Source organism: Canis lupus, chromosome 8 (assembly GCF_011100685.1).
Source record: "Canis lupus familiaris isolate Mischka breed German Shepherd chromosome 8, alternate assembly UU_Cfam_GSD_1.0, whole genome shotgun sequence".
In the NCBI taxonomy this organism is placed as follows: domain Eukaryota; kingdom Metazoa; phylum Chordata; class Mammalia; order Carnivora; family Canidae; genus Canis; species Canis lupus.
In genome coordinates this window covers 46,401,357-46,415,729 of record NC_049229.1, presented here as the reverse complement: position 1 = coordinate 46,415,729, position 14,373 = coordinate 46,401,357, and the positions used below count along the sequence as shown (strand labels likewise).

Here is a 14,373-nt window from a genome sequence, read left to right as displayed (position 1 = left end):
GAGTCAGTGGGATGGAATAGATTATATACTTTTAAGCCTTTTACATTTAAATCTATTAAAATCACCCTCCCTCTCAAACTGGGGCATTAGGGTGGATTAGTGACAAAAGGCAAATAGACGTGATCAAAGCCCTCCTGGGAGCATGACTCACCTCGGAGTCCTGTCGGGTATTCACACATCTGAGTGCTCTCAACTCAGCCTCCATATCAGTAAAAACTTTGCTGTCCACCACCCTCACCCCACAGTCTCGTATTTTTGATTGTGCAGCCCATAGTTGAAGACACGGCCACTTCATAGTGTTGCTTCCTTTCCAGAAATTCGGTGGGGGTGTAACTCTGTCCAGATGGGGCGGTGTCAGAATAGGGTTTGGGGTTCCTTTCTTGCTCTTCCTGATGGTGGAATCCTGGAAGGGGAAGGGTATGGGCATCTAGTCCTGGTTCTAACCTTCAGTGGTATGATGCCACTTTCCTGATTAATCAATGAGGGGGCTCCCAGTCAGCACCCCTTCCCGACACCCCGGGCTCCTTTCTTCCCAGGCAGTGGTTCAACAGTTGAGGCTCTTCACCCTGGAGACAAGATGTTGGGCTGCCATGGACAGGCTCAGAGGGGCTGTGGGCTGGGCGGACTGGTGGAAGGGGAAGATGCAGCTTGCACCCAGGTAGTCTTAGAAAATTGGCTTGACCTCGACTTCCTAAAACGACTCTGGATTCCCCCATACCTGAGTGTACAGGGAGAATCAGATGACCATTGCAGTCTTATTAAAAAAAAAAAATTTTTTTTTTTGAGGGCATTAAGGCCCCACATTCTCTAAGGCTCATATGCTTTTAGCTTCGAGCTGCAGTGGAAAAGCCAATAACGCGGCCTTCAGGCTGGCTGCCCTTGTCACTGAAGGGAAGCGGGGCTCATCACTCAGTTGTCCGCGCTATTATCTTGCAGGTCCTTGCATGGGGTGCGATGGGGGAGGGTGGGAAAGGCGCCGTGCCCCAGAAACTTGATTTGTGGAGCAGGGCCTGTGGCATGGGATTGATCCCTGGAGATTGAGTGCATTTGTTACGGCAAAGCTGGGTCTGTTTAAATATTTAAATGCCATCGTGTCACAGACACAGGTTGCACAGTGTCCCAGTGGGGCTGGCCACAGGCAGGGCGGAAGAGAAGCTGCAGTCTCTCTCTGCTACGGTCACACCTGCCTTTCTCTCCTTCCTCTGCTCCTGCTGCCTGCCTTCCCCTCCCCTGGCGTGCACCGTTGGTGCTCTCAAGGACTTGGTTTGCCTTTGTTGAGCTCTGACCTACACCCTCTTGAACTATTTTGAACTCCAGTCAGAGCTGGCTGTTAGCTAGCTCTTACTTGATGCAAACTTTGTGGTGAATGATTCTTACCAAGATGTGGATGACCAGTAACAGGGTCGATATGAACATTTGTAGCAGTTTATTTTTTTAAATAATTTTTTTCTATGGAAATGGTATATATTTATTGCAGAAAATCAGAAATTACAGGTGGAAAAAAAAAAAAAGAAATTACAGGTGGAGGACAAAGAAAAATCACCCATAATCTTACTCCTGAGAGATTGCTGCCATTTTGGTTTTGTATGCCGTTTGAGGATTGTGTCTCTGTCTCCACACACACACACACACTCATGCACGCATATACAATAATACGCATCATTAACCCATCCCCCCACTCCACAATACATGCGAAGCATCATTCCAGAGCAGTAAAGACATTTTTATGACATTTTAGGTCTCTATGGTGTTCCATCACATGGATCTGCCCCAGTTTGCTCAAGCAGTGTTCTACTTGTTGGACATTTAGCCAACAAGTAGAACAATAGTTTGTTCACTGTTGAAAACAATATTGCGGTGATCTTTGCATAATGCTTTCATGGGTTCCTAGAAGTAGAATTGTGAGGTCAAAGGGTCTGATGCACAGCCTTTGAGGTCTCTTACTTCAAGTCACATTGCGGGGGGTGGGGGGGGGGGGGGGGGGGGGGAGGGGGGTGGGGTGAGGGAGGGTAAGCAGCAAGGTCAGGGCCACCCAGGTGAGAGAGAGCTGGCTGAAGAGGGACGTGCACTGACTATAGAGTGAGAGAAAGCTGAGGTTAAATTGTGGTTCTGCCGCTTGTTAGCTTGTTATCTGGGACCTGTGGAAAAAAAATCATTTTGCTGCTGGGAGCCTCCATGTCCTCAGGTGTGGAGCAGGGATGGTACGTGGTTGGGAGAGGTACGTGTGATAATGTATATAAAAATGTTGCTCCTGGATGTGCTCAAGGACTGTTTCTTCCTCCTCCACCTGTGTCTTATTTCCTTTATCTCCAATAGATTTGGAAAGATAAGGCTGATATCCCAGAGATAACACCCCCCCCCACCCTTGTATATTTCATTGAGTAGATAGTGGGCACTATTGGAATTCAGGGGAGGGAATAGTCAGGGGGTGGGAGCTGGTGTATCAGAGGGTGCTGTCCTAGGATGCCAAGCAGATCTTCAGTGAATGTGTATCAAATTGACTTTAGTCTCCAGGGATGGAGGGGTATGTGTGGGAGTTGGTGGTGGCGAGGGAGAGGGGTGTAATAATAGTCATAGCAGAATTTCGTTGACTTATATTATGGGCCTGGAATGTTCTATGGGTTTTATCTATATTAATTCTTTAACCCCCACAGAAGTGCCAGGAGACAGATGGTATGATCACCTCCATCCTACAGATAAGGAAACTGGGGAGAAGAGGGGTTAATTAACTTTCCTGAGGTCACACAGTGGATAAATGGCAGAGCCAGGATTTGATCCCAGTCAGCAATGTCTCTCTCCCTCCCCAGCAGTGTCTCCCTGCCTCCTCTGTCACTTGCCTCTTCCTGGAATCTGCCTTGCCTTGTACATACCTTTGTGTAGGCCACCTGTCACACTGGATGACAGCAATCTATCTGTTCTTCAGGCAGGACTGGGAGCCTTTGGAGAGTAGGGACTATGCTATATTCATCCTGCATCCCAGCCCTGGCACAGTGGCTGCTCCCAAAATGTTGATCAGTGTGGGATGCATATAACAGGACAGGAGAGAGACCAGCTTGGTCAGAGCAGAGCATTTGGGCAGGAAGATTGAGGGGTACAGAGTTTGACAGGATACTGGGAGTGCCAGGCTGATTTGCTTAGAGGTTGGCCTGCATCGTCAGTGGGGAACAGGATGATCCCAGACACATCTCTGGAAAGGTGTTTCAGGGCAGAGAGCCTGAAGCCTGATGGCTGAGAAGGAGATAGGAGAAGACATGAAGTCCGGATGGTGATGACAGCAGGGACAAAGTAGATGGGGCCAGTAAGAGAGACTTCTTCTTCTTCTTCTTCTTTTTTTTTTTTAAGATTTTATTTATTTATTCATGAGAGACACAGAGACATAGGCAGACGGAGAAGCAGACTCCATGTAGGGAGTCTGATCAAGGACTTGATCCCGATCATGCCCTGAGCCAGAGGCAGACGCTCAACCTCTGACCCACTCAGGTGTCCCCAGTAAGAGAGACTTCATGCAGAACCTGGCAGAGGACAGATAGGATGTGGGGTACAAGTGAGAGGGAGGAGGCAACAATGACTCTTGAAGTCTTGAGCTTAGGTCATGGAGAGACATGAGGGAGGCTTAACTGGGATATTCTAGAGGAGGAGGTAATTTTGGAGAACAATGGAACTTTGACATGGGAGTTTGTGGAAATAGCAGAACATCCAGGCAGGAATGTTTAACACATGCTAATTAATAATGGACACTTGGTTCCCCAAAGGAAGTGAGGGACTTATACCCATACTGTAGGTAGATGGGGGCCTATCTTATGGGAAGGCCGTGAGATGTATCGGATAGGTTGAGACAAATAAAGCCCAATCTGCATCTGAGGTGCGTTATGGCAGATAGTCATCTGGAGATCCTGAGGGAGAGCACACTGGTCAGATTTCCAAATCTGGGGGCTGCCATACTTTATGGTAATATGTCTAATTTTTTTTTTTTTTTTACCTATCTTTGTTTATTTTCCCCAGGAATGTTGACATTTATATTTATTATTTAAATATACGATTAAAAAAAGAATTATATTTTGCCCTTTAAGTAGATTAAGGACATGCTAGAATAAGAAATGAAGATACGGTCTCCATAAAGGCACCAGAAGATGGTTCTTGAATTAGAAGCCCAGGGTTTGAATCTTTGCTATATCACTTCCTGGCTGTGACCTTAGGCAAATCCCAAAACCTCTCTGAGCTTTGCTTTCTTTTTCTATCAAGTGAGGACAATAAGATTAACCTTAGAGGGTTTCCAAGAGGGTTAAATAAGACCTGAGCAAAACAATTAGCCCACTGTCTGGTTCATAGTTGTGCTCAATAAATATTTAATTTCTTTTTTTTTTAATTTTTATTTATTTGTGATAGTCACACAGAGAGAGAGAGAGGCAGAGACATAGGCAGAAGGAGAAGCAGGCTCCATGCACCGGGAGCCCGACGTGGGATTCGATCCCGGGTCTCCAGGATCGCGCCCTGGGCCAAAGGCAGGCGCTAAACCGCTGCGCCACCCAGGGATCCCAATATTTAATTTCTTTATGCCAAGTCAGGAAAGGGTACATATTTCACACCGACCTTGGGTCCCCAGTTCTGTGCACTGGCCACTAGAGTTGTCAGGAACCAGAGAAGCTAGCAAGCATACAGAATGTTGAAGCACACTGAATGTCTGTTGTGTGCCAGTCACCACACTAAGAACTTTACAAGGATGAGCTCATTCAGTTCTCATTACACCCATATGAGATATGAACTATTATCATCCCCATTTTCCAGACAAGGAAACCGAGGTTTAGAGAAGTTGAGCAACTTGCCCAAGGTCACACAGCCAATTAGCTGACCCAAGAAAGGATATCCCGGAGTTTGCCAGAGTTCTGTTACCATGCTTCTCAGCAGGGCAGGAAAGAATCCCACTAACACATTTAATGCTTTGGTTTTGGGAGTTTCTGCGTTCTCGGCTGGGGATCCGAAATCAGGTTATATAGTATTTAGAAATGAAAGGCTTGTTGCTTATCTCTGTTCTTTCTGTTTTTTAAAAACCGGAGTCATATCCATACATAGTGAATTCCTAAAATAAACAGAATGCCCTCCCTCAGTGAAGACACGGGACTTGCGGATCACTGGCATTTGATAGATCCTGTCTCTGGGCTCATTCCTAATACATGGGTCAGTGCCAGGCCCCAAGGAATGTAGCTTTGAAAAATCAGGATGTTACATCCCACCCTTATTCCATCCCCTTGTGCTTCTATCCGGAAGAATTCAGTTTAAAATAAGCACCAAGTGTGGCCTGGAAGAAGAAATGAAGCCACAGGAAGGCAGCTGCAGACCCAGCTTTGAGGGGGGTGGGGGAGGGGAGAGGGGTGTAGGCAGCCCCAGGTGGATCCTAAGGCTGGGAGCCTACATTGGTTTTCTATCAGAGTTAAGGCACTAATTGCGTCAGGAGGCATGCAGGCCTTGCAGAGCCCAGGGAAAACAGAGTATTGTGAAGTGCTAGAAACAAAGGACTTTGAGATCATCTGATTCAACTGTCCTATTTTACAGAGGGTGAAGCCAAGGCCCAAAAATGTATGGGTTTTGTTCAAGGGCGCATAGCTGGTTAGTAGGAGAATGAGGGCCAGAGCCTGGGTCTCCCGAAGGCCACCCATGCTAGTGGCCCCCAGGCTTCCAGGTGGGGAGGAGAAGCCCACTTAGACTTGCCCAAGAAGAGCTTCCTGGTGCCTGTACATTGCAGGTACCAGGGCTATTTTTTATCATTTGAGCTCAGTGGAGCTGTCATTGGCTCTTTGTGTAGGGCCTGGGTCTTTAAAATAGTCATAGGGATTAATACTCCACCATGAGTGTGCAAGTCTGACCTGGTGGCTTTTTGAAGTATCCCCTGAGTTTTATCCCAAGCTGAGTCATGGCCGGGCTTTTCTCACTTGGGGCTTCTCCCTAGCGGGGTAGGGGGTTGGTTGTAGGCATTTATCCATACCCCAGATGGTTCTGCTGAAGTCAGGAAGGTGTGGGGAGCCTCAGATGTCTATGACCCAGTCTAGTAGGGTATGATTCCCTTGTCAAAATAGCCTCCTTTTGTATTTGTCATGGGCCTACTGGCATATAGGATTCTACTCAGAAGGACCCAAGGGAAAAGAACTGGATGACAGAATGATTGAGGTGCAGGCGGGATAGAAGTGCCGACAAGAGAGAGGGGGAGCCCTTCCATCTCGGGTGCCCAGTGGCAGGGGAGGACACGTGCCTCCTAGGACGGGGGTGGGAGGGTGGGTAGCACCTGCATCAGCTCGCTGCCCAAGCAGGGCCTGCAGGGCACCAATCCCCATCTTCCTCTTCCCACCCTCTGTTCTCCTGTCCGTGCCTCCCTCTGGCCAAATGCCACGAGAAGCAGAGGGCAAGGGGCCGTAGAGGTCAGCCCCAGGCACCGCGAGGGGTGCTGGATGGAGCATAACTCATCTTGCAGCCCTGTGCTTCAAAGTCGGGCAGACTCGACTTCCAGTCCTGCCTCTGCCGTTTCGGGAGTGGCTTCAGTGCCCTCAGCCTCAGTTTCCTCATCTGTAAAGTGGGGGTGATAATCCTTTATCCCGTGAGCTGCCGTGGGGTTCAGTGTAGGACGATGTGCCTGCCTCACCGCCTGTAAGCCTGACGCTTTGGAGGCCCCGGCAGGCGACAGGCAGGGCTGGGTGGACTTTACAGAGGACGCGAGGCGGCCGAGAGAGGAAGGTGGCATCCTCGGGTTGTATGAAAGTGCCGCGGGGCAGAACTGGGAACGAGACGCGGCCCGGTGACTCCCAAGGCCCGGGCTTTGTCTCTTGGACGCTCATCCCGTAATTGCTTCTGTCTCTGGGAAACCACTGGCTCAGATACCCACTGCGTGCTCCAAGTCGGGCTGATGAAAATGTGCCAGAGTCATTAAGTTATCAGTGGGGAAGGCGGCCGCTTCTCCCCTGCAGGAAGGATTCCGCTGTCTGCTGCAGGCGGCTTTGTTCGCACCAACTGCCCCGATTCCCTCCAGCCGCCTCCACCGCGGCCCCCTCCCCCAGATAAGGAGGAGCGAGGAGCGGGGGTGGGGGCCTGGGGGGCCGTAAATATCTGGGGCAACACTGAAGGTATTCATAACTCCAGACAGGAGGTGCTACCTGGAGAATCCGCTCTGGGTTGGGAAGTGGGCAAGCAGGATTTCTGCAGCTTGACAGATGGATCCGCCCCAGGGGAAGGAGAGAGAGGAAGGCAAGCTGGACCTTCCCTACTGTCACAGCCGGTCCCCTCCGTGCCAGGAACACAAATCCAGGTGCCTGCTTGCCAAGGTGAAAGGAAGGGCCTTAGGCTGTGCCCGTGCAGGGTCGACCGGTCCCCATGGGGGATGGCTTCAGAGGGACACAACGATGCAAAGGAGTGGGCCCCGGGGAAAGGAGACCGGGATGGGAGGATGGGGTCCTGGCCCTCTGAACGCTTCAGCAGTCTTGGGGCTCTGTCTCATTCCACACGACAGATAATTCCAGAGTGAGGTTGCTGACGTGATAAAGGGAGAGCAGATGGTTCTAAGACTTTATTTTCAGAGTGTACTTTCCCCACCCTCTTTTCCTTGCAACTCCATCACCCCCGACTGCAGAGGAGAAATGACTAGATACCCCCCACCACACACATGCCGCTTTAGGGTTTATTCCCTAAAGGGAATTCCACCAAGGTGGCGGTGGTGCTGATAACAGCCCACGAAGGCTGCCAGGAGCCAGGCACCGTGTTAAATGTGTTCTTTCATGGGACCTCTCAACGTGAGGCAGATGTGCCGTTGTGATCACCCTCATTTTCCACGGAGGATGCAGAGGCACAGAGAGGGCCAGCAACTCAGCCCAGATCACACCGGCAGTTGGTAGCGGACTAGGCCACTAGGGTGGGATTCGAACCCATGCAGTTGAGATCCAGCCTGCCCACTTCGCCACCACAGAGAAACTGCCTCTCTGAAGGCAGGGCCCACCCAGAAGCAGGGCCAGAGCAGCGAGTGGCACTGAAATGACTGTGGCTGCCTGGTTAACTGCTCTGGCCGGACTTCCAGGCTTGCCTCAGGGGGGCATTTTACTCCCAACTCGGGGCTGCTTGGGTCCCGTGTTCCTCATGGCAGCTCCTGTATCGTCAGGGCCATCGGGTGGTTTCTTTGCAGGAACTTAGCCCCTGATCGCTGACCCCCACCCCAGCAGGTTTCCAGGGGCAGATACACAATTTACAGGGCCCAGGGCAAAATGAAAACGAGGGGCCCTTTGTTCGATGTGTATTAAGAATTTCAAGATGGTGACAGCAAAGCATTAAACCAAGTGTGGGGCCCTTCTGAGCACGGACCCTGTCTGAATGCACAGGTCACATGGCCATGAAGCTGGTCCATCAGCGTTCGGAGCAGCAGGGAGATATAATTAAATAGTGCTGGGTTTTCCTTTTCTTCCAATCCAGTCAGAGTAGGATTTCCAAGGCATTTCTTTCCATCAAAATGTAGCAGTCTGATCCAGATACAATTCCACCAAGATAAATCTTAGAAATCTTTTGTCCGTAGGATGAAGTCATTCAAAGGCCTGGTACTTGGGTTCGAAGCTTCGTTTTGGGGTCAGGCATCTTGCCGTATTATCTCCAATCTCTTCTAACCCTGCCTTTTAAACTCTCCTCCCTCCTGCCTCCTCCCCTTGAGCCTGTGAGCTCTTGCCAGGCTGTGCCCTGTTAAAGAACGAGCCCCATCAGCCTCCCTGACCCACAGTCCCGTCAGCCCCCCAGCCTCAGTGATGGGGCCATGCTGGAAGGAGTGGCCAGTCAGCCCTGTCACCACTTCCTCATTTCCAGGAGCATCCCTGGGCCTCTGACGTCTTGTCTCATCCTCTGTGAGGTTGTGGGTTCCCTTCTCACTAAGGTGGCCTCCTGGTTGTCAAATCCAGTGTCTCTTTTCAGCCTCTGTCTCTCAGGCATCTGACATTCTTGTGGCTCTGCTGGCTGCTCATCTGTAAAATGGGCACTTGGGTTACCGTGAGCAAATTACTTGAAGCGCTAGAATAAGCCTGGCACACAGTATACACAGTTATCAGCTATCAGAAGTGGCTGTGACTGGTGGTATCCTTGGTCCTGTCACCTGGAAACTCTACCTCTTTAAAAAAAAAAAATCCAGTGTAATTTACATTCCAGTATAATTTATATGCTTTTATATTGGTTCCAGGTGTACAATGTAGTGAGTCAACAATTCTATGTATTACACGGTGCTCATCATGATCAGTGTCCTCTTGATCCCCATCCCTCCACCCACCGCCCCTCTGGTAACCATCAATTTGTTCTCTATGTCTGAGTCTGTTTTTTTGGTCTCTTTTAAAACGTGTTCTTTCTGTTTTGTTTCTTAAATTCCACATATGAGTGAAATCGTATGGTATTTGTTTTTCTCTGACTGACTTATTTCATTTATTATACCCTCTGAATCCATCCATGTTTGCAAATGACAAGGTTTCATTCATTTTTATGGCTGAGTAATATTCTGGTGTATATATACGCCACATCTTCTTTATCCATTCATCTATCGATGGACACTTGGAAATCCTACCTCTTTGGCTTATGTTGCTCATTTCTGGGTGAGTCTTTCTTGACAAACTTAAAACAAACAAACACACCAGAGCAGTTTCTCTTTTTCTACCAGATTCTTAAGATCCTGATGTTTTCTGAGTTCTATCCTCCATCCACACCTTTCTTCTCTCCCTAATCTCTCCTCCTCTCCATATCCCTAACTCCCACTGCCACCCTGCCAGCCTTCCACATCACCTGTCTTTTCTAAGCACAGGGTATTCATGGCAACCCCAGACTGAACTCATTCTCTTCCTTCTTTCAATCTAGTTTTCCTCTTTGGCTCTCGACCTATTGCCCCATAGGAAGCTGGGTGTTTTTGTTGCTTCCCTTAACTGGTATCGAGTGCCAGCTATGACCTGCCCCGTGCTGGTCGCTGGGGATGCAGCAGTGTGCACACACAGGGCTTGCCATGCTTGCTGCCAGTGGGAGGCACATATATTGATCCATGATGTATCCTCAGAAGGTGACAAACTGGGGCCCTAATTTCGATTGGGAAGACTTTCCTGGGAAAGGACATTTGAACTGAGATCTGAAGAATGATGAAGCCTTAATTAGGCAAACTGGGGCTGGGGACCATTGTGGGCAAAGGTCAGAGCTTGTGCAAAAGCTTTGTTTTAGAAAGAAAAATGTTTAAGGAGTGGAAAGGCAATGGGCAGAAGGGCATAGAAGGTGGTGGAATGTGGTGTTGGGTGAGGCTGGGGAGCGGGACAGGGGCTGAATGGTGCATGGCCAGGAAGGTCCAGTCACTGTCAATCTTTCTAGGCTCCTCCTTGCTGCTTATGTCCACCCCTTTCCACCGATTCCTTCTCTTTAACCCCTCTCCCATCCCGAGATTCTCATTGTTCACATATAGGAAATTAAAACATCCTCTTGCCACCTTCAAATTCATCTTTTGCATTATAGTCTTAAGTGGAATTTCTAAAATGTAAGTCTGAATAAGTCAGTCGTCAGGCTCCAATCCTCCCCTGGCTCCCCATTTTCAGGACAAAGTCCTGCCCTGCTTCCTTGCTTATTAGCTCCCTCACGTCCCACTCCTGCCCGCAGTTCCCCAAAGTTGGCCCAGAATTTGCTCTGGTGCCTGGATGCATTTGCCTCCTTTGTCTATCTAGTGATGTTCTGCTACCTTGCAAGCCACAGCTCACCCACCTCCTCCAGGAAGCCCTCCCTCCATACTCAAGCTGATGTGCCGTTCCCTCCTCTTTCCTGGATGCATGTGCACACTGGTGCATTTGTTCTGTTTCCCTCTTTGCTTGTTGACTTGTACGTCTTCTCTACAAGACTGAGCTCCTGGAGGGAGGGCACTGGGGCTCCTTTATCTTTGTTCACAAGGCTGGGCACATATGAGATGCTTAATACACGTTTTCTTGTGGTGATGAAGGAATACCATGGTATAAGCAGGTGGTGAGAAATGAAGCTCCATCAGGAGAGCTCTGTGTATAGAAATGATAGTTAAGAGGTCTGGTTTCTATGACCTCCATGTACTCTCTGCTTCTGTTTCCCCTAATGACCAGGCACCAGTCTCACTGTCCCTACCCGCCACTTCCATCCATCCCAAAGGGCAGGTGCACCAGGGTGGGCAGAGTCAAGCCTAAATATATTCATTCTTCCCGTGGAGTGGTTCTTAGACTATAGTGTGCACCAGCATCACCTCGAGGGCTTGTTAAAACAGAGATTTCTGGCCCCATCCCCAGAGTTTCTAATTCAGTCGATCTGAGGTGAGCCTGAGAATGTGCATCCGTAACAACTTCCAGGTGATGTTGAGGGTGCTGGTCTGGGGACTACTCTTCAAGAATCTCTCTTCTAGCAAAAGGGTTTGCTCTAAAAATAATTATCCTCTATGGTGTTGGGGAAGGAGACACGGGAAGCTTTTTGCTGGTTTGGTTTTGTAGGTTTAAAGACCTATTAGTATGAGATTAATGTGGATAGATGGATCAGATTCTACACACTTCCCTCCTCCCCCATCTTCTGGCTTTCCCACAAAGTATTTCCACGTTCAATTCATAAGCTATTCGATGAATATGTTCTGAAGGTGTAATATGTGAGTTGCAACATAAGGGGTGTTGTTGTTATTAAGATAAATTGGTATGAAACCATCCTTAAGAGAAGTCCTCCAGTACAGACATAACTATAATTCAAGGAGCTCAAAGAAGAAATGCCTGCTTGGATGGGTCGTGATTCCCTGATGAGTGGAATTGTCCTAGGCATCTAGTATTAGTGGGAATAAAAGAATTTAATAAGTAAGACCACATGACTATTAAGATAGTGGAATTCTGTGATTAAGGAAGACAGTGGTAATTGACGCAACAAAATGGCACAAATGGAATCTGTGGAGTTTATAGTAGTAGGGAGGTCTCCAGAGTCCCCTGAGGCCTCCTCATGGAAATTCTGATATTATTATCCTTATTTTTAATAAACATTTATTCCTCACCAGCAGTATGCTTGGCTACTAAGTGGATTTATATCCCGTGACCCCATAATTTGCTGTTTATTGACCTCAGATCATTGAAAAGGTTAAATAGAAGAAGCCACAAGCAGGCCCAGAGTGCACCTCAGGGGCCTCTTTAGGTCCCATTTCCCGAGTCAAATGGAATTGAGATGTGTAGTGCCATTTTATTTTTTTGAAATAGTTACAGCATAGAGAGAGAGAGAGAGAGAGAGAGAGAGAAAGAGAATGTAAGTAGCCAATTGTAGGACTTGAATTGATAGTCACTAGGTCACCAATGTGAATTTCAGACCCTCATCTTATTAAGAAAGCCCAACCAATTGCTAAATTCCATTGTTTGAGGCCAGAATCAAAGCCCTCTCTTTCGGGGGGCGGGGGGCAGGATCTAAGGTGTGGCAGGCTAAGCTGAAGCCCCTTGCCCCTCGCCCCTCATTTATCGAGCATCTGTTATGTGCTGGGTACTGAGTGAGATATTTTAGAAATATTATCTGTAATCCTTCAAGGTAAGTAGTACTACCATCATTTTAGATAAGAAAAAAGGCACAGAAAGACTGTATTTTGTCCAGTTTCACACAGCAAAACTCAGTTCATTTTTGGAAGTCAGCATAACCATAAAATCGAAACATGGTAAAAGATAGGTCAAAAATTCTAGATTTATCTCAAGTGTGAGTATAGATCCAAAATGTAAGATTAGAAAGTAGAATGCAGCAGTTTATCAGGTGGATAATACACTCTCACCAAATGGAGAGCATTCTAGGAATATAAGAATGGTTCAATAAGAAGAAACATTAGAAAATCAACATAATTCACCATATCAACAAACTGAAGGAGAGTCATATACTAGTAGATGCTCAAAGGCTTATAAGATTCTCCTGTAATAAAACTCTAACCCAGGGATAAGAGGAACTACTTCAATTTGATAAAAGCTAAAAATTAGCCACATGGATCATTCTAAACAGTGCCACTAAATCCAACTTCATTAAAAGTGAGGGTGATCTGGTCTTAAGCCATTTAGGTGGATTTCTGCTTCTCAGGTACTGGTCAGCCAACCAATGGAACTGCTTCTTTTTCTTCTTCTGTGCCCCACAGAACCATGTTTATGTTTCTTAGTGCTCTCATCTCATACCCTCCAAGTGAGAGGTTGTGCTTGTGAGGACACATTCCTAGATTTTGGGTATAGGAGGCTAGGATATGGGAGGCTCCCTGGGGCATTAAGGACTTAAGCTCTTGGTTGCCACAACTACCAATGATGGCTTGGCTTCATGGTTTTTATGGCAGGAGTGGAATGTGTTTTTCTGGCACAAAAGCACTGCGTGATACAACCAAAATATTATCTGTATAAAGCTTTTGCACTTTATACGGAGTTAACCACAGCCCGGTGGAAGGAGCATTGCATGGAATCCAGGAGACCTGGGTTCTAGTGGCTCTGCCACAACTAGCTGTGTGTTCCTTAGGCTTTCTGAGCCTCACTTGCCTCATCTGTGCTGTGGTATGTTGGACTGGATGGACTACCAGGGCTCTTTGACCTCAAAGTAACAATAATCATCACCCCTACTGCGTGCCTGGCACTGTTATAAGTGTTCTGCATAGAGATTAACTCATTCCAACAACTCTATGAGTAAAATACTATTATTATTCCCATGTGTCCTCTGAAGAAACTGAGGCACAGAGAGGACAAGTGACTTGCCCAGGGTATCACAGATAGGAAATGATGAAGCTCTTACACAGTTCAGCTTCCATCCTTTATTTTTCTGGTTTTTTTTTTTGGGCCAGTATTGTTACTGTGGTGTTGATTCTGTCCAGTGGGATTAGGGTTATTCAGGGGGTGAGACATTTTTTAAGGGAAACCCAGATCTGGGATAGATGGATGGGAGTCACTGCCTGGGAGAATGATGGCAGTAACTGCAGAGGTTGCTAATCGTTGCTTTTTTCCCCTCTTCTCTTTTCCTGTCTAGTCTGCGGCAAGCGCTACAAGAACCGGCCAGGACTTAGCTACCACTACGCTCACACTCACCTGGCCAGTGAGGAGGGAGATGAGGCTCAAGACCAGGAGACCCGCTCCCCGCCTAACCACAGAAATGAGAACCACAGACGTGAGTTCCCAGTTGTTGGGTTGGGGCAGTGGGTGCCCTTGAAGTGGGTGGGGCAGGGCCATAGAGTATTCTTTTCACCTCTGGCATCTTTGGTGACACCCATTGATTGGTTTCAATGTTCTGTGGTGACTTGGCTCTTTTAACCTAGCCCCAGCTGTCCTGTGGGTCATCTGAGCCCCGGGCTTAGACTGAGCTGGGCCAGGAGGCATATCCAGTTCTGTTCCCAGAGAAGGGAGGTGAGCGTTAAGATGG

General features: G+C 48.0%; 1 protein-coding gene across 5 annotated transcripts in view; it reads left to right on the top strand.

Moving 5' to 3' along the window:
• Window positions 1-14,373, top strand: part of DPF3 (double PHD fingers 3) — a 259,890-nt gene that overhangs the window by 162,386 nt on the left and 83,131 nt on the right. For all 5 annotated transcript variants that reach the window (XR_005363505.1, XR_005363504.1, XM_038545160.1 and 2 more), the window contains one exon: window positions 13,984-14,121. Coding sequence is in view for 3 of the 5 variants with exons in the window: in XM_038545160.1 (XP_038401088.1) it covers window positions 13,984-14,121 (138 nt within the window). In the remaining 2 variants the exon portion in view is untranslated. The remainder of the gene's footprint in view (window positions 1-13,983; window positions 14,122-14,373) is intronic.